At 46.3% G+C, this 20073-nt stretch overlaps 1 protein-coding gene across 3 annotated transcripts in view; it reads left to right on the top strand.

Annotated features, from left to right (window-relative positions):
* The window catches only part of TNS3 (tensin 3), a 348472-nt gene that overhangs the window by 107903 nt on the left and 220496 nt on the right, over window positions 1–20073 (top strand). For 2 of the 3 annotated variants that reach the window (XM_075558135.1, XM_075558133.1), the window contains exon 4: window positions 9660–9698. The exons of the other annotated variant lie outside the window; for it this stretch is intronic. Coding sequence is in view for 1 of the 2 variants with exons in the window: in XM_075558133.1 (XP_075414248.1) it covers window positions 9660–9698 (39 nt within the window). In the remaining variant the exon portion in view is untranslated. The remainder of the gene's footprint in view (window positions 1–9659; window positions 9699–20073) is intronic. 3 annotated transcript variants of the gene reach the window in all.

Raw genomic sequence — 20073 nt, 5'->3', positions numbered from 1 at the left:
ACCTAGGCTGTCTGAGGCATGGACCTATATTGGTTGTGGGGCAGGGATGCCAGTTCTTAAGTCTTTTGGTGACAAGTGTGGTTAGTGGTCAAGTAGGAGCTCCTGATGGGAGTATATCTGAGAAGAGGGCACAAGTCTTTTTTCTAAAAAGGACTAAAAAGCAAAGAAATCCCTAGTGGCTCTTTTGTGATTTGTGCAGGGGACGTTAAGCCATGAGAACTCAGGAGAGCCTAGACGAAGAACGGGGGTTGCCGAACTCACTGTGCTTTTAAACTAGATCGCAAGCGTAATCATCACTTGCGGTTGGCTAGCTTTAAAGAAAATATAATGAAATCATTCCCGTGGCATTTCTCTGTTGTTTTACTACCCCCTTCCCTCCCCCCTTCCATGCGTGGTTTACAGGGTTGAGGCATAGTTCTATTTATAGGAGGCATGCTTTCTCATGGGGACTAGGGCGGCCTACATTGGGCTTTACTGCTTAGCGGGATAACAGAGTTTACTGAGCAATGTGAACCTCATTAGGGATTCCAGGGTCACACCTGACAAAAGGGTATACGGGGGCGAAGTTTAGGAGGCACCCTTATGGGAAACAAAGTCAATAAAGTCTTGCATGTTGATGTCTTGAGCCACAGCTTCTGTGGCCACCATCAATTTGGCGTTGATTGTCTGCACTAGATCTTTTGTCTTTCCTCACTGGAGCTCTGTCCCCCCCCCCCCCCCGCCAATATTGCGAGGAGCATCTTCTGATGGGCCTTGAATGAATAACAGGGTCTCCGCCAACTGCAGCCCTCACACTGGGTCCCGCCCAAGTTGGACCACGCCTGTGCTACCTCTCCTGCTTTGCGTTGTTGGTGGGCATGCAAAGGAACACGGCTCTCATGCCATCGGCACTACAGAGACAGGCCTTTCCTCTCCTCCTAGCGCCACCCTCCCTTCTTCAACTACCAATAATTAGGATCAGAAGTCATTCTAAAAGCACCGTGTCGTCTCTCTGTCTCATTTAAAGCGTGAACACCAACAATGAAAGACAACTCTAAAATAATAAGCTTGCCTTTCAAAACCTACCTTCAGCCCTTTCCCAACCAAACCAGCCCTTCTCTGTAGAGAGCAGGCAGGCGGCCCTGTCTTCCCTGGACACTGTAAGCTAGTGAGCAGTCCCCCTCCGCAAGGTGTCCTCCGGGTCTGCTCCAGAGCCTCAGGGAGAAAGAGCCAGGTGACCTGGAGCTCTTGTGTGGGATTTGGAAAATCAATGGGTGCACACTTGTGTCCATATCATCGCTTTGCTCCATACGAATCGATTATGGAAAGATGACGCTAAAGTAAGCCCCTCCACATTTTGCCCAATTTATCTTGAAATTCAAAGGATAATGATAAAAATAACTCCGTTGAGTGACTGAACTTGTTCACAGAGGAATGCCCTATCCCCGGCTTCCCTGTGCTGTATTGCTTCTAATTCATCTGCAAGCCGAGGCCAGTGATGCTCACTCTTCTCTACCTCTGACTCATATTTTTCTACATGATTGGTGCGAACAATTAAGTGCCGAGCTACTAATCAAAAGTCGGGGTTTCAATCCACCTAGAGCCATGGTTCTCAACCTTCCTAATGCCGCGACCCTTTCATACAGTTCCTCATGTTGTGGTGACCCCCAACCATAAAATCACTTTTGTTACTACTTTATAACTCATTTTGTGACTGTTAGGAATTGGGCGACCCCTGTGAAAGGGGAATTTGACCCCCAAAGGGGTCACGACCCACAGGTTGAGAACCACTGATTTATGGTACCTTGGCAGGAGCCCTGGTGGTGTATTGGTTAGGCATTGGGCTTCGATTTGCGAGGTCAACAGCCCCAAACTAGCAGAGGCTCCTTGGGAGAAAGACGGGCTTTCTACTCCTGTAGAAATGTTAGTCCTAGAAACTCACAGGGGGCAATTCTCCCCTGTCCAATAGAGTTGCTATGACTCAGTATTGACTCAATGGCAATGAATTTGAATTTAGAATTTGAGAAGTAACTTGAAAGAATGGCTTAGAGATTGACTTCCCAAAAATTCACTTATGGAAATCTGGGAGCACCGTTCTACACATGGAGTCACCAGGAGTCTGAATCAACTCAGTGTTAACTGGTTTGGGGGTTGATTTAATGTGTTTTTACAGTTGTTGGTGGACATTCTTAAGTTAATGCACTGTTTCAAGATGTGCCCTGCCAGTGGAGCTGGCCAGCTGTGGCTCAAGGTGGAGAATAACCTGTGAGCAGAATTATGTGGAGGATAGGTAGCACAGAGTGGCAAGACACCAGCCTCTTACTGTAGTGACCAGACATGTAAGAGCAGGCTACAGAGGTGAATTGCTTCCAGTTCTTTCTCTCATGCACGTTTCTGTGGTGTTCCCTGAAGCTCACTCATTTGACCTGATTAGAACGTCGGATGATTCAGAAAAAGTTGAACTCCAATTTACCTTTGTGTCCACACTAATGGGCAGTGTATCAGCTAAACACGTGCTATACTTAGGGAAACTGGTGGAAACGTCACTGGTTATATGACTGCTCTAAGTCCTGGAAAATAGGCATTAGTTTTATTGTATTCATGAAAGCATCCAAGGCACTTACAGAATCAAACCACAATCCCTCTACTGAAGCTCCAAGAAAGTAAGCAAAAAGGAAGGACTCGGTTTTAAAAGCTTTTCTCACCTCAGTAAGGAACAATGTGCCCTCAGCACCTGGGCTTCCACCTCCGTGGGGGATTGTGTGATGGGCTGGCCACCCTTCGGAGGTCCCAGGAATCGGAGGAGGCGTTGTGGGAAAAACCTTGTTGACCGAGACATTATCAATTCAGGATAGTCAAGCTTTGGTTGCACAAAGACACATGCGTGCACGACACACACACACACTCAAAAGTCTTCATAGGCATAGACACTTGTACATACGCAGAGAAATACATGTAGATACATATAGTCACAGCCGTCTGCACACACAGGTATGGAGAAATAGGCACACGGCTAGGCACTCAGCCAGATACAGACACGGAACTACTGGACACATAGACACAGGCTCCAAAGCACACACACTCACATACACACAGGTCCACAAAGGCTTGGACACACACATACAACTATTTATATGGGTACAGATAGGCATATGTCCATGAATAGAAACAGATGTACCCACAGCATTAACAAATGGGGGTGGGGTGGGGACGATCTGCGCCTGGAATCCTTATGACTGGGAGGGAGCCCTCCCACATCCTGCCTTGGCTCTGTGGATTTGTTGACTTGGAGATAAGGTTAATCGCACCAGCAAGCTCCAGGTGTAGGGATCAGAAATGACCTTGTTTGTTTGTGGCTGCTCCTTGGTAACAGTAAATCAGGTGACTAAAATATAGCCATGAAAAAGTCATAAAGGACTGCTCCCTCCAGAGAGCTGCATCCGCCTCCCATACGAGCACTGTTGCGGGGGCCCTGTGCATTTCGGGGGCTCTTGGTGCCTCTGTCGAGGAGCCCAGCTCGGCGCCCCATTCTCGCCCCCGCTCTCTGGTCACCTCTAGCCCGCCTCAGCTCCTGGGGCGGCCTTTTCTAGTGAGAGGACGTTCCTTGGAGAAGGGGGTCATGTATGGCACCCATGTGACAGTCTTTCCTCTCCCACGATCTGCACATGCTGTTTGACCGTGCTCAGGTTTCTCAGCCATAGGATGGTGCTTGCTCACTAGCTCCTGGGTTCTTTGGATGTGCCATGGGAATGACAGGCAAACATTGCTGGGTGTGTTGTATGTGTTGGTGAATGGTGTGAGTGCGCAGAGGTGTGTTGTACGTGTTGGTGAATGGTATGAGGGCGCAGAGTGGTGAGCGTGGGGGCACTGAGGGAAGGAAGCCAGCCTGTGTCTTTTCTGTCCCTCAGCTCACACTAGGTGCTCCCAGAATCACTTCTTGGGCAGTGACATGAGGTCCTGGGGGCTTGCCCTCTTCTGCTGGCCTGGTGCTAACATGCAATTGAGTGGTTCATGGGAGAGATTCTTTGGAATGGTCTCAGGTAATTGAGCAGCATTGAGCTCTGTGCCCAAACTGGAGTCCTAGAGGGCGCTGCCTGGTTTTAGCTCCATCTGAAATATGCCCCTGAAGGCCCCCAGGATCCTGCATCTGCTCTCTGCTGAGTGACTTGGGTTCAGCAGCACCAGGGGTGTGGACAGGGTCTGCAAGGTAGAGAGGAAGTATGGGGACGATCAGGCTCCAGAATGGAGGCTCTTGGAACTTGCCATTGAGTTGCTTCTGACTCATAGCGACCTTATGTGTACACCAGAACAAACGGCGCCCTGGTGCTGCGCGTTGTTATAGGCTGTTGTCCAGTGAACGCAAGCTCTTGGTGACCCACTGCACAACAGAATGAATCGTTGCCTAGTTCGGCACCATCTCACAGCCATTCGTTCGTGTGTTTGAGTCCATTATTGTGGCCAGTCTATATTTTGAATGCCTTCCAACCTAGGGGCTCATTTCACTGCGCTCCATCAGACAAGAGTCTCATATGGCCTATAAGGTTTTAAAACATAGAATTTTAATTTTATCTTAATTTCTGTTGTGTTTCAGTGTGCTTGAAACTATCTCATGTGTCACAAAAGAATTCCTCTTTTTATGGCCACTCAGGCAACAACTTGGGTTTCCCCCTTCCTGTGTTTTAGTCAGGTGTCTTTAGGGGCTTGGTTGTACTTCTTGTTTCTCCGTTCTGAACCATTACTCTACATACCTGTAGTTCTACCAAACCAAGATGTTCTGATTGCCATGGCTGTATAAGAGGTTTTAAAGTTGGAGAGGGAACGACCTCCGACTTTGTTTTGTTGTTTACTGGTGCTTTATTTCTCCTGGGATTCTTTCCTTTCCATACGAAATTGGTAATTAATTAGTATTTCCAAGTCTTTGAAGAGTTATGCCAAAACTTAGATCAAGCTTAAATTTATAGAGTGCTTTCTGTAACAGAGAGCCGTAGTGGTGTAGTGGTTACATGTTTGGCTGCAGTCCACAAGGCCAGCAGTTCTAAACCACTGCTCCGTGGGAGAAGGATAGGGCTGTATTAAGCCTTCTTATGCATGAGCATGCAATATTCTTACATTTATGTCTCCTTTGGTTTCTTGTACAAGTATTTTAAAGTGTTTTGTGTGTCTTTTTCCCCCTTTAGTTAGATTTATTCCTAAGTATTTGATCTTTTAGTTAATTATTGTAAATGATATTGTTCTTTAAATTTCCTTTTCAGAATCCTTTTCTCTAATACACAGGAATCGAATTGATTTTTGTATGTTGACCTAATTTTCAGTTAGTTCCAGCAATTTTAAAATTGATTCGTTGGGGGTTTCCATCTATAAGATAATATGATTTGCAAATAAAGAGAGTTTTGTTTCATCTTTGCCAATTTGGATATTCCTCTAATATTCCTCTGAGGTCTTAAAGCCCTGGCTAAGACTTCCAGACCTATGTGAAGTAAGCGTGGTGGTAAAGGGCAACCCTCTCTGGCTCCCGTTTGGAAGGGAAAGTTGTAAATCTCTCTCCATTAACTGAGATGCTAGCCATTGCTTTTTTGCATATGGTTTTTATTTTGTTGAAGCATTTCCTCTTTACCTATTTTAATAGTGCTATTATCGAGAATGTATGTCGAGGTTTAGCAACTACCCCTTTCTGCTTAAATTAATATAATCATATGGTTCTTTTCCTTTATTTTGTTATGTGATGGATTACGTTGATTGTTTTTCTAATATTGAACCATCCTTAAAATACCTGATAAGGAATCTCATTTGATCATGATGTATTGTTTGTTTGTTTGTTTTTGAGGTTATATTGAATTCTGTTGACTAGAATTCTTTTGAACAGTATGATCTTCATATATTCCCTCTATTCATCGGGGATATTGGTCTACACTTTTCAATTCTGGTGATGTCTTTGCCTGCCTGAGGTGTCAGGGTTACACTTGCTTCCTAAAGTTGTTTGGTAGTATATTGCCTTTTTCTGTATTCTGAAATAGTTCAGAATAGTTCACTAATAGGATTGGTGCTAACTCATCTCTAAATGGTTGATAGAATTCCCTAGTAAAATCACCTGGTCTTGGACTTCTTGATATTGAGAGAATTTTCATGATCAGAGCTAGTTCTTCTTGTGTTATTTTTTGTTGAGACAATACGTAGGAGAATACACTCCAATCCAGCAGTTTTTACATGCACAATTCAATGACATTGGTTGTATTCATTGAGTTGTACAATTCTCGTCCTCATCTGAGTTGTTCCTCTCCCATTAATGTAAACACACTGTTCTCTTAAGTTCATATCATGCAAATTTTCAACTTATAGCAACCCCATAGGTAGCCTAGAACTGCCACTGTGGGTTTATGAGACAGTCCATCTGTATGGGAACTGATAGCTTCATCTTTCTCCCGCAGAGCAACTGGTGGGGTTGAACTGCTGCCCTTGTATTCTGCAGCTCAACCCATAACCCGCTGTGCCACCAGGCTCTCCTGTAGGTAGATCCTAGAAGATCACCATGCTCAAGGCAGACATCCTTTACAGGCTCATCTAAACTATTTTTTAGTTTTAGGAAGACTTCAAGGATTACATGTGGTTTAAGGTTTAAGTGTTACCTTACAGCAGCAGTTTCATGGGTTTATGTAGTCCACATGGCTCCAGAAATACTAGCGTTTATCGAAATTAAAACTTCATTCTGTATTTACACCCCTTTAATCAGGATTCATCTATAGAATTGTCAGTCAAATTCAGTAATAGTAGGTGGGCACCGTCTAATTCTGGTCTCAAGTAAATGAGAACTTTATTCGTGGTTGCAATTAGTCACTAATTCACAGTTTATCAAATACATAAATAAGTATCCAAGCAGCACAGCCGAAGCAAAACCCACTGGCCTGGGGTTAGTTCAGCCTCACCTCTCCCAAGGAGCAGGTGGCAGTTTCACACTGTTGACGTTTGCAGTTAGCCGCCCAAATAAAACCCTCTGTGCTACTAGCCCTCCTCCTGATTCTTCCTCTGCTGTTGCTACAGGCAAGTAGAGACTAACTGTTATGCCTTGATGACTTCTGGGAAGCAGGCATTGTTTGAAGAACCAGGAGGTAGACGGAAACCCAGGTGCGTTATAAGGCCAGGTTTTGTTTCATGAGACTTGCTGCAATCTCCTGAAGGGAGCAGTACTCTACCCTGTCTGCCCTCGGGCCCTGCCCCTTCCTATTTCTGGGCTCTGCTATTGCGCAGTTGCTTGACTTTGGTCTTCCATGGTTGTTTGTTCAGGGGAGTAGGTGCCTCACCACCAGTGTTAATCATTCACTTTATAAGCTTATCCATTGTTTGGCTGAAAGGTGATCCCTGAGGGTGGGTTCAAGTCCAGGTTTGAGGGATGTCTAAGAGCTGCTGTCAGGGTTTAACCAGTCTCTATCACACCAGTAAGTAGGAACTGTTTGTTGATTGGGGGGAGGGTTGGAATACTTGGGACAGAGCTTCTGATATCCTAGCAACCCAAACCACTGCAGCATGACATGCCAGATGGGGGTGGGTTATTGCACTAGGCAGGAAGAGCATCCTTTGATTTTTAACACGTTTCTTTTAAAAAAATAGTTTCAGAAAATATTGATTAGTATTGAAGAGGGATATTCAGTCCGAGTGGTTACACATTGGGTTGCAATCCAACATATCGGCAGTTAGAAAACTGAGCTCAGGCTTAAGACCAATCACAATATCAACCAGAGAGGGTTAACCACTTGGCTTGCCTCCACCCTCCAAAGATTTTGTTAACCCTGTGTCTTTCCAAAGTCATTTGCTTGTTCATTGATCACTTTATCTGTTCATTACACTTTAGTGTATAAACAAACGAAGATGAATTGGTGCCTGCTGCCAGGGACTCTCCATGTACGGGGCAATAGACCACCAACTAAGTGGACCGTAGAGTGTGTCAAGGCCACAAAATAGAGGGGTCAGTGGTGAGGACTCATGGATGGGGGTGGCCTTCCATGAGAGAGGGCTATCACCCTAGGTGAGAATACGATCAGTGTTCTGCTGTACTAAGAATACTTCACAGAGAGATGGATGGTTCTATGCCATCTACTGTGAGAGGTAAACAAATGTATAAATAGTTGTCATAACAAGAACAAAGGTCACCCTTCCTCCCACTGGAAGCCACATGGCAGATGTCGGTTCCCTCGGGCTTTCCCTTCTTTTGTACTTTCCAGAAAACTACCTATGAATGGTGGCTCTATGGGCCCAAGAGAGGGGGAGAACCAGGAGAAAGCTATGGAGAGGCAGTAGCTCCATGGGAGCTAAAGCCTGTTCATTGAGAGCCAGGGGTCCTGGTGTGCTTTCCAGAGGACTCCTGGCTCTTTTACCCATCCACATTTCAGGAAGGACTCTCTGAAAGTAGTGAACTCACCCTGGGCCCCCGTGAGGAAGGCACCACTGTTAACTCAGTTTCTCACACAAGAAAACAGATGCCCAGGGACATTAAAGCAGAGTTACTACCCGGACAACCTGACTCCGTGCTAATGGCGTCATCCCTTTTGGCTCAGCTCTCTCGGTGTAGTTAGCTCTGTTTGTCTCTCGTGCCTAAGTGGAGGCGCTCTCTCTTCAAAATGGTTTGTATTTTTCTTGCTTCTTGCTCTGAGTTCTCCACAAAGGACAGTACAGTCAAAAGAAATTCCTTCCCACTGCATCATGCATGAAGGATCCCCAGTGGTGTGATAGGTCATAGATCAGGCTCTGTCAGCAGTTCAAACTCATCAGACACTCCTCAGGAGAATGTTGAGGTGGCCTTCCTGCTCCTGTAAAGATGTACAGCCTCCCAAACCCAAGGGGGCAGTTCTATCCTTCCCTCTACGGTCACTGTGAGTCAGAGTCAACTTGATGGCAGTGAGGTTTTTGATTCTCTTTGGTTTTGGTCTTCTAAGCCTACAACAAAATGTTGCTCTTGAGTTGGTCCCAACTCATGGGACCAACCGATAGCCAGGCCTGCTCCATCCCCATAATTTGTTATTGAACATGTAAGCCTTTCATTGGCTGCTCTTTGGAAGTACACCACCAGGTATTTCTACTTAGTCCATCTTAGTAGGGAAGCTCCACTGAAGCCTGGTTAACATTGTAGCAAAACGCAAGCCTCTCCTGAGAGATGACCTTTGACAGTTGAAGAGGTTCATGGAGTGAAACCTGAATCTCTTGTGTGGAAGGCAAGGTGTCTACCACTGGGTCACTACTGCCCCCTGGAGAGCCTTATAAAGCACAGGGCAAAATACCTGCAACCGATATTATACCACACCATCTAGACTGTGTGCAGTTCCACTATGGGAGTAGTTTTAGAAAAGGTTATCTGTTTGAATGCAAGGCCTGGTTTGTGGGGCTGGATTGCTGGCATCCTGGTGAGGAGGACCTGACTGCGTGAGGACCCCAGGGGAGTGCCACCTCCCTTCTTTGGACCCTGTTCCCCAGGCTCACCAGACAGGAAGGTAGGACCCCCAAATATGTTCTTTCCAAAAGTTAAAACAAATTTGAACTCCAAGCTCCAGGTGTTGCCACCTTTGGAGTTCTAAAACTTTGCGACTGCGAACCTGGGTCAGGATGGTTTCAGTTAGGGGAACTTGGATTATTCTATTATTCTGCCAGATTTTCTCTTGTACTCGTTTGCTCATCACTGTACTTCTCTCCTCAAGGTGGTGGCCCCCTGCTGTGTTCCAGTCTCCTGTGAGCAGGTAGGTCCCTTGCATTGTTCAGTCTATTGCACCATCCTAGAGGAGGAAATGTCTGCCTTTAGTCTGTATGCCTGTGGAAGAATGGCCCTAACTTTGCCATCTCTGGGGAGTGCAACGTTCTCTCCTGGACCTCTTTGTGTCCATTGGCCTTCATTCTTAGAGCTTCCCACAGGGAACTGAGACCACCCACCCTGTACTAGCCTCCCGCGGGCTTTCCTCAAGAGGAGAGAATTCATCTGTACAAGTAATGACATAGGTTAATTTCCAAAAATGTGAAGATAATTCATAACCCATCTTTCCCATTTGGTCATATCTGATGCCAGTCACTCCCTTGGCGCTTTCCCTTTCTGACCCCAATCACCCAGAATTAGAGAGGTGGACACATGGTCTTCAGAAGTGTATAGACTTAGGTGGAGGATCGGTCTTTTTATTTTTTATGTTTTCATAAAGGTTTCTGTGATTTTGTAGCAGTACTTTTTAAAATACAACTTACAACGTTCAACAGGACTGACAGTTCACATATATCTTGAACATAATAAATATATTCTGGAAATGTTCCTCCCTCCCACATTTCCTTTACTAAGTTTCCATTAACATCAACATAAACCAAAAACCCAAACTCACTGCCATAATTCAATGCTGGCTCATAGTGACAGCCGCGCCCTCCCCTACCCTGCCCCCCGTTGGGTTTTTGAGACTGTTAATTGTTTATGAATGTTGAAATTCCAGTCATTTTCCTGCAGAGCTGCTAGTGGTTTTGAACCACCTTGTAGATCACAGCCCAACCTGAAACCACTACACCAATATGCATTGTATATATTTGCTGACTTTTTATTTGTATATATTTGCTGACTTTGTTTTTATTCCTACTTTTGCTAGTCTGATAGTTATAAATTCCAAGGGAATATCTTATTTTCCCTTTGTTTTTGTATGAAAACTCTACTAGATTAAGAATTCTTGGGTAGCAATTCTTTTTGCTCAGCATCTTAGGCATGCCACTCTGATCGCCATGTTTCTGGGGAGAAATCTGCACTGATTCTTAGTAAAGGCCCTTGGTGTGTTGTGTTTTACTCTTGCTGATTTCAGGATTGTCTCTTTGTATGTTGTTTTCAGGAATCGCAGTGAGCTGTGGTGGGTGTTTCTTCTGCTTGAGGGTTGTATAGCCTCCTGGACTTCCTGGTTTAGTTCTCTGTTGAGGACTGGAGAGACTTCGCTCCCCAGATTGTTTATCTGCATTATTGTTATCACAGTTTTCTGGGTTTCCAATAAGTATAATGTTAGATTTCCTAATCAAACCCATGTTTCTATTTTAGTTTGTTTTCTTTTTTGGTTTTCTCTTGTTATCTTCAAGATTTTCGTAAGTTCCATTATTTTGTCTTCTAGTTGCCCTTCCAGTACTTCTTTTCTTTCTTGACGTTTTTAGTTTCCTTGGTGACTCACTTTGGTCCTCTAACTGTTGCCCAAAGGGAGCTGGTTTTCTTTTTGATTTTTGCTTTCTTTAAACCTATTTAGCACCATTATCTGAACATAATCTTATTTTTAGTAATCTGGCCTGGACGTGTAATATTCCTTTTCTTCATGGTTTGCTTTGAATTGGTTCATCTTCTCCTGTGACTTTTGTGTGTTTAAAAATTTTTTTTTTATTATTGTTGTTGAACTTGGGACATCTGGTTATCCTTTTTTTTTTTTTTAGTTTTCAAAATGTGTATTCTGGAATTTTCCCTGATTGGGTACCTAGATATCCCAGCAGCTAAATTCCTGAGGGCCAGCTGAGAGACTGGGCTCACACCCTCCAGGCATTTTGCTTGAGAGGGATGTGTGTCGGCCCCCCTCTGGAGACTCACAACCAGAGAAAGCCCACGGCAGGGCCCTCTGTCCCTCAGTCTCTGTGGGTCAGAATGAGCCCTGTAGTAATGAGCTTGGTTTTATCTCCTGAGAATGACTTGTGGGTACTCTTATCTTTAGTTGTTGTTTTGCCAGTGGAAACCAGTTTAATCTAGACCCACTCTCTACACGGAGTGAGGCAGGGGTGGAGACCCTGGGCTGAAGAGCCAGGAGCCCCTGACTGGCACTCACCATGGGGGCGGGGGGACCCTTTGTTTTAGTTTTCACTACTAGAAGTTCAGTATGGTGTCCTGGGTGTGCACCAGGTAAGCAGTGAGACCCTGCTTTCCAGTGGTGAAGGGGGTGGCCATCTCTTTCTCTTGTGGACGTATCTGCCTAAGCTCTCTCACCGTGGCCCTCTGTGCTCAGGGAACCAGCTCTGTGGTGCCCCTCCAAAAGAGCTCCCTCACCCCAGTGTCCTTGTAGTACCTCCTGGTCCTTGCGTTTGCCCATTTGGGGCCTCAGTGAGATTCCAGAACCCTCCCACAGAGCCACATTCGCTCAGCGTCTTCGAACTGTGCAGCCTGCAAACTCCGTGGCCTTTCAAAATCCGGCTTCACACTCCTCAGATGAATGCCTTTGCTTTGGTCCTTGTTTGGAGTTTGGCCTGAAAATTGCTGTGAGAAGTAGTTCTCCAGTGTTCGTAGACAGTGTCTCTTAACTTAGGTGCCATTCCCCCCCCCCCCCCCCGCCATCTCCCTGCCTCTTGGTTCAACTGGGCTCTCCAACACCTCTCTGTCTGTGGAGGCTTTTAAGTGTTGTTCAGTGGTTTGGCTGCCGGAGTTGGAAAGGGGGGTATCCACTCACTTCACCAACTTGCTTTACTTCTCCCTAGGACAGTGGTGCTCCACCTTCCTACTGCTGCGACCCTTTCATGCAGTTCCTCATGTGGTGGTGACCCCCCACCCTAAAGTTATTTTTGTTTGTACTTCATCACTGTCATTTTGCTACTGTTATGAATCGGGCGACCCCTGTGGAAGGGTCGTTTGACCCCCAAAGGGGTTGCGACCCACAGGTTGAGGACCACTGCCCTAGGGCTTTCGGGATTTGGTATTTGGGGAACCAGGTCCTGAAGACTCTCATTTGAGGCATCTCTCAGTGGTCTCAAATGTGCAATTGTTCAGTTAGGTGGGGTACATGGGAATTCTCGTGAACACCTAGCCTTTTGGTGTCATGCTGTACCAACTCCCAATTCAGCCTCTCTCACCTTGACCCAGACAGGTTCTCCTTTGTTTATGTTCCCCCTTACTCTGTCCTCGCATGTTACTAGAGGTCAAGGTCAATCAGTCATCCTGCTAGGTAGTCAGTGATTTTCAGCATCTGTTAATGGTACACTCTAAACTGTGGCCTCGCTGGTTGTATTAGTGTTCAAAGGCATCGTAGTTCCTTTCATACAAGCTCTGCCAAGCAGACTGTTCCTCATCAATCCATCACAAATCTGTACCCCTTTCCCAGATGTGGGCATTGCTTCCATCAAGGGGTGTCACCGGGGAAGCCATTCCTGCTGTGAGCCTGTGGGTAGCTCTGGGAAGCCCTTTTGTATGGGGAGGAGGCCATGGGTCTCTCAGCTGGCCACAGGCAACTTGCTTGGGAAGTCGGCCCCTGCAGAGGCATCTCCTTCATTGGAAGAGACCCGTGTGCTTCTTTTCTGGGACCATGTGTGGAGCGCTGTAAGCTAGCTGGGAGGCAAGAGTGAGGGGCCGCTCCGCTGTCCCTGCTCCCAGACGGATTGGGGTTTGCTTGACCTTTGTTGTTCCTTGTGTTAGAAAAGAGGTTGGAGCATATACTCGCTGAGATGGGAGCCAGCTGTTTGTTGTAGTCATGCCGGTTGTACTTCTTTTGGTTTAATTGATGTGAAGGAAAATGGGAGGTGTCTGTGACAGGTCACATTAGAAATCAGGCTAGATGGACTGAAGCCAGAGTTGGAAACCAGGGTCAATTTCTGTGAGCCTGTTATTTGTGTAGCCATGCCATGTGTGTACATGAGTCTACACACGTGGGTGTGCCGTGTGTGTGGGAACTTTATTCTGTATGGTTTTCATGCAGTCAAACAGAGGAAGTGGTCGTGAGCATTGAGATTAAAACAACGAGACGCCTGAATATTTAGAAGATGCTGCTATCTTTCCTCTAGGCTTGAATGAGCGAGCCATTTAAAGGGTTTTTAATTATTTCAGAAAGAATGCGTGTCAAAATCCATCGTTTGTGAAATGGCAAAAGACTAAGCTTTATCTTTTATTCTTTTGTCAAAATTAGATAGCAACAACACCTTTTAAACAAAACCTCAACGTTTACATGCATGACAGTATTGGCTGGGGGGCTTATTGAAGAAGACGCTGATGTCCAGGACCACAGCAGAGGGAAATACGGCGCCATCTCAAGCTTGATACTACCACCAGCCTTTCCTGGACAAGCCCAGTCCAGCTTGCATCCAGATAGTTAACACCAGACACAGAGACACCCACGGACCATAGTGAAGTCTTCAGTTGGGTGCTGGGCCCACACGTACATGCATGCCTGAACCTCCTGGTGCCCCCATCAAATTTTGTCTATCCCTTGTTGAAATGAAAGTGTATCAGGCCTACAGAGACCTGAAAGTATCTTTGCTCCCAGATCTCTCTGTTCCAGAGGCAGAGAGTCAAACATACTGTGGCTATAAGTTCAAGTATCCAATTTGGACAAGAGATCCAAACTTACTAGCTGGGGTTCTGGCAAGAGCCTGTTGAGACCCAGAATCCGACCCTATGCCTTGAGAGGATGGAGATGTAGGAACAGTGGGTCCTGATGTCTGAGGAGGAGTTGGGGTTGAATGGATCCTCGTTGCCTCGGCGGCATCCGAGGAGGCAGCGGCGAGTCCTGCAGTCACCGCACAGGTGTGCTGCTGTTGCTGCTGCTGACTGGCCCGTTGTCTCTCAGCATATTGAAGACTCACAGGAAGTCCGTCCATAGTCCACTCTTTGGGGAAGTGGCAGGTTGCTGATGATGACAAGGATGTAGACGGAGTCGCTGTACCCAGGGGTGTCCTATCACGCTCCCTGAGCTGGGTTAGTTAGCAGTTATGCAGGTACTTAATCTCTTAATTAATTATGTAATACATCTTTTATCAGTTTCCTTTATGAAGTGTAGGGAGCTGTTTGAGTTTGGGAGCTGGTTGGTGAAATATTTGAAGCCGTTTCCTGAACACGTCTGAGATTTTTTTTTTCAACTCTGTATAATCACCTTTGTCTGACATTTAGTTTGTTTTTCTACCTGCTCGACTTTCTCTTTGAGGGAACAGACTAATTACGGAGGAAGAAGAGCAAAGCTTATGGGCAACTCTCACTGTTAAGCTTGTGACTAGATACGAAAATGATACGTAGTGCAACGTGGACCTTCGCCGGCACAGTTCCAGTGCCTGTCTCGCTCCTGTTACAAGTCAGGCTGGAGCAGTTCTTCTTCGCTGGGCCCATAGGTCCATCTCCCTCAACCCCCGGACCCCTTGTGCTCCTGCCCCGGTCAGACAAGTGTTACAAAGTCTCTTTAACACCAGTAACTACTCAGGGTAGAAGAGTCTGCAAGCCAGCCTCTTGCCCCAAGGCACTCAGTTGGATTCATTCCGGGCCAGGAAGCCCAGTGATCTGTCTGGTGCTCCCTCTGTCCCTGCCACTTCTCTACGCCCACCTGATTGCAGTATCCCAGAGGATGCACTCGCCTCAGCATCCTGATGGCAGTGAGATCCCTGTTTCCGCTCCCCAGATGGCTCCCTTTTGACCTTTGGCAAAGTGTAGAATGGCCAAACTGACCAATCTCCAAGAGGAGTCTCAGACATCTTATTTGCATATTCCCATTCAGTCTTGGTTGGGGTTGGGGAGGGAGAAGGGCTGTACGCAGGAATTCAAATGCCCCACAGAAAGCTTGTGACTAACGGAAAGAAACCTTGCCCAGCCCTGTGCCGTCTTTGCCGGCTGTTCCATCTGTGGGATGCGCCTGCCCCTTGCTGCTGCCCTGGCTGCTCTGTGCAGTCCTGCCCCTTGCTGCTGCCCTGGCTGCCCTGGCATCGTGAGCTCCTTACCACCACGGGCTCGCCTGTCAGCATGCTCAGACAGTGGTCTGGGCGATCCCGAGGGGTTTCCTGGTCTCATTGTCAGAAGTAAACATCTAGACCAGTGGTTTCCAACCTTCCTAATACAGTTCCTCATGTTGTGGTGAACCCCCCCCCCCCCACACACACACCATAAAATTATTTTTGTTGCTACTTTATCACTGTAATTTTGCTCCTGTTATGAATCGGGCAACCACTGTGACAGGGACGTTTAATCCCCAAAGGGATCGTGACTTACAGGTTGAGAATCGCTGACCGAGACCTTTCTTTATAGTCTATCTTTTTAAAAACAGTTTTATTGACATATATTTCACGTACCATACAATTCAGTGGTTTAAATGTATTAAAAAGAGTTATACGGCCATAGCCACAGTGTTAGACATTTTCTTCCTTCTGCTACCTTTTATTATTAGCTTCCCACTACCTCGCCCCACAACCACCCCTTTCCATAACCCGAAGGAAATATTAATCGAGTTGCTGCTTCTGTCGCTTTAACTGTCATGGATTTCATATAAAGAAAATCATACAAACACAACAAAATAAAACAGAAAACCTCATTCCAAGTGAAAGCCAGAGATAATAGAAACTAGAACAGGTTAAAAATGAACCAAAGGGAAAACGCATGATAATATGTTCAATTTTAACGTATCAGTTTCTGCCCCCATCTACATTCCAGTGCACTCTGTCTGAGGGCAAGCCTTCACATCCTTGGTCGGTGGTCCTGGGGACGTCCACAGAGGATTAATCTGAGTGTAGACTCTGCCAATGAGCTCTGGGCTTTCACTGGGTGCTCAGAATTTAAACTAGTGCAATTCCCTGCTCCGATATTGGATTTTATGATTTATAATCTTTGGATCACACAGTCTAGTGTACTCCTTCCCTGTGGATTTAGCTGACACCTCATTTAGCTGACACCTGCATATTTTAAGATAAAAATTTTAAGAATGTAGATACTATTCATTGTTGTTTTTTTGACACTATTCTTTCTGATAGCCAGGTGTCATCTGATTTCTTTACCACACTTTGCTATAGCACCCCTATCTTCACCCCTTCATGAGGGCAAGTATTGAGCAGGACCATATCACAAGAATTGATTATTCTTAGAGTAAAACTTTCAATTAAATGTGAGATCAAATATCTATTCATGTATCTAAAGTTTATATGTGGATATAATCAGCTTGTTGGGAATTAACTTAAGTAACCTCCATGAGACAGAGTCTGGAAAATGAACAGGTGGGAAAGCCAGGCCTCCTCACAAGTTCACGGCCTTTCCCAGAAACTCAGGTGGTTTCGATCCTCCAACACTGGAAATTGTTAAAGGGCTACATGATGTGATTAATCCTTTCTCTGCTTATGCTTCATAGACGTTTCTCCTGTGTGTCTATTTGTCCACAGATTCCTCTCATTTTATGGATACTAGTAATTCCCTTAGGAGCTCTGGTGGCAGAGTGGGTAATGACCTTGTCATTAACAGAACCCACTAGCCACTCCAGGGGAGAAAATAGAGGCCTTCTGCTCCCATGAAGATTTACAGCCTCAGACACCCCCCCCCGGGGGGCAGTTCTAAGCTGTCTTGTAGGGCGCCTGAGTCTCGAGTCCCCAGCAATGAGTCGGGCATTTTGGATCGGTATCTGGGCACGAACCCTCCTTGCCCGTTCCTCTCCCTTTTCCTTCCGACTGTGCTTTCTCTCCAACCAAGTTCCAACAAAGAGGAAGATCTTTCATGCGGTAGACTGACATCATGGCTGCAACAGTGGACTCCAATATAACAACATTTATGAGCACAGTGCAAGGCCAGGCAGTGTTTCATTCGGTTGTACACAGTCAGTACTTGTACACAGTCAACAGGTGTACACAGTCAGTACTTGTACAGGGTCAGTAGTTGTACATGGTCAGTACTTGTACTGGCTTTCCCACCTGTTCATTTTCCAGACTCTGTGTACAGCCCACAAGGATTCGTTATGCTCGAGTTCCCTAAGAAAGGAGGTAATCCTAAATAAATGTACAAAAACAGCAATGCTAAGTGACACACATATCAAAGAAACCCTCTCCTTCTACCAGGTTGCCAATCTTTGCCAGTCAGTGCTCACTTCAGCTGCTGCCTACCTCCTTTGCTGGTGGACGGCATACCAGATAGAGTCATGCATAAGCTGAGCTTTTCAGCACATTTTTAATGCAGTTTTTGGTGGTAAAATTAGGTGCCCTTGCTGATATTCGGGCCAGTTTACTCTTGAGTATATACGGTAGTGAAAAACTAACAACCTCGAGCATGTTCATTTGGTGTTAGCTTACAGCTATGCTGATTACTACACAAGCTCTGGCTAAGAATTAAAGCCTTCACCTCTGCACGAGATCTGCCTTTTGCTACAGGCCCGTGTCACACGTGAACGATGTGTCTCTGTCCTACTTTTGCTCTGCAAGAGGTGGGAGTGCAGGGGTGTCTTCTGATCAGTTGTGAGTTGCTGCAGGGCAGGTGCCAGACCTCCCTTGGTCCACAGGCTCTCATCTATTAAATGAGAGAGTAGGGGCAGGTCCAGGGCACGCAGCCGTTGTCTCTCGGCTTATCCCATGTCCAGGCTGTGCTGGGGTGATGAGGTTAGCTCCCAAGGTGTCCTCCAGCGGAAACAATGCGTAGTCTCCCAGTGCTAAGATAGGCAGCATCTCCCGCTGCTGTCAGGCTCTGAGGGAATGAATGTCCACAGGATTTGCTGAGTGGAAGGGTGTTGTGGATGAGGGAAACTAGATGAATGCTCTATGTCCCCAGAGTCCTTGATGGTGATCTCGTGGACATGTTGTTAGGTCCCATCAGGGTGGTTCTAGCTGAGCGACCCCATGCACAACAAAACAAAACACTGCTTAATCCTGCGCCATCCTCAAAACCGGTCTTAGAGGTGAGCTAGTGGGGTAGAGGTTACACGTTGGGCTGAGATCTGTATTTCCAAATCACACTGCTCCTTGGGAGAAAGGCAGTTTGCTATAAGTCGGCATCAGCTTGATGGCAGTGAGGTTTGGATGCAGCCACTGTGTCAATCCATTCTCGTTGATGGCCTTCCTCTTTTTTGCTGCCTCTCCACTGAGGAAGCAGGACGTCCTTCTTCAGGGACTGGTCTCTTTTAACAACATGTCCAAAGAATGTGAGACAAAGTTCCTCCATCCTTCTCTCTAGGGGGCATTCTGGCTATTTTCTTCCAAGGCGACGGTACTTTGAGTAGTCCTCTCCTCCACCATCATTCAGATACATTGACTCTTCTTCAGTCTTCCTTCCTTAGTGTCCCGACTGTCACATGCATCTAGGCGATTTCACATGAAAGCATGGCTGGGGTCAGACACACCTTAGTCCTGAAAGTAACATCTTTGCGTTTTAACCCTTTAAAGAGGACTTGTCAAGGAGATTTACCTAGTTCTATGTATCATTTGATCTTTTAACTGCTGCTTCCAGGAGCATTGCTTATGGATCCAGGCAAGACAAGATTCAAAGCCTCCGTCTTTTCTCCGTAGATCATGATGTTACCAGCTGGTTCAGTTGTGGGTACTCTTGTTTTCTTTACATCGAGCGGGAATCCTCACTGAACACGGCAATCCTTAATCTTCATCAGCAAGTCCTCCTCCCTTTCAACCAGCACGGTTGTAACGCCTGCCTATCTCAGGTCGCTTATAAGCTTCCCTCCAGTCCTGTTGCTGTACTGTTCATAGAATCAGGCTTTTCTGATTTGTTCAACATACAGGTTAAGTAAGGATGGTGAGAGGATGCAATCCTGATGCGTACTTTTCCTGGTTTCGAACCATATGGTGTTCCCTTGTTCTGTTTGGACAACTGCCTCCTGATCTGTGCACAGCTTCCACGTGAGCACAGTGTAGTATTTGGGATTCCTGTGCTTTGGAAGGCTATCCATCGTTTGGAATGGTCTGCGCAGCGGAGTGCCTTAGCATTGGCTCATCTTCTGGCACTATCTCCAGTGGCGTTGTTCTGCTTCATGAGGCTTGTTGGTATCTGACTGTATTTCACTTCTGTCCATGAGGTTTTTTGTGGCTAATTCTTCAGAAGTGAATCGCCTCTTGCTTTTTGGTAGTCCGTTCTTCATCTGAAAGCTTTGCTGAAACCTGTTCCCTTTGCATGACTGCTGGCATTTGAAATACTGGTGACATAGCTTCCAGCATCACAGCCACACACAAGACAGACAGACAGACAGACAGACAGACAGACAGACAGACAAGTGGCGACTGGTAGGAATAGCAGCAGCTGTTTCATCAGCGCCCTGCCGGCGGGGTGCGAGCTGTGAGAAGGGCTGGGTGCGAGCCACACAGGGGGACTGGAAGCCCAGCAACTGCTCCTTGGGTGGAAGACGATGCTCTCACTCCTGTAAAGACTCATAGCCTTGGAAACCACAGCAGCCGTTCCAGGACTCAGAAGTG

The sequence above is a fragment of the Tenrec ecaudatus genome, chromosome 9 (genome assembly GCF_050624435.1).
Source record: "Tenrec ecaudatus isolate mTenEca1 chromosome 9, mTenEca1.hap1, whole genome shotgun sequence".
NCBI classification, from domain to species: Eukaryota; Metazoa; Chordata; class Mammalia; order Afrosoricida; family Tenrecidae; genus Tenrec; species Tenrec ecaudatus.
Note: the sequence above shows the minus strand (reverse complement) of the source record. Positions and strands in the feature narration are given on the sequence as shown.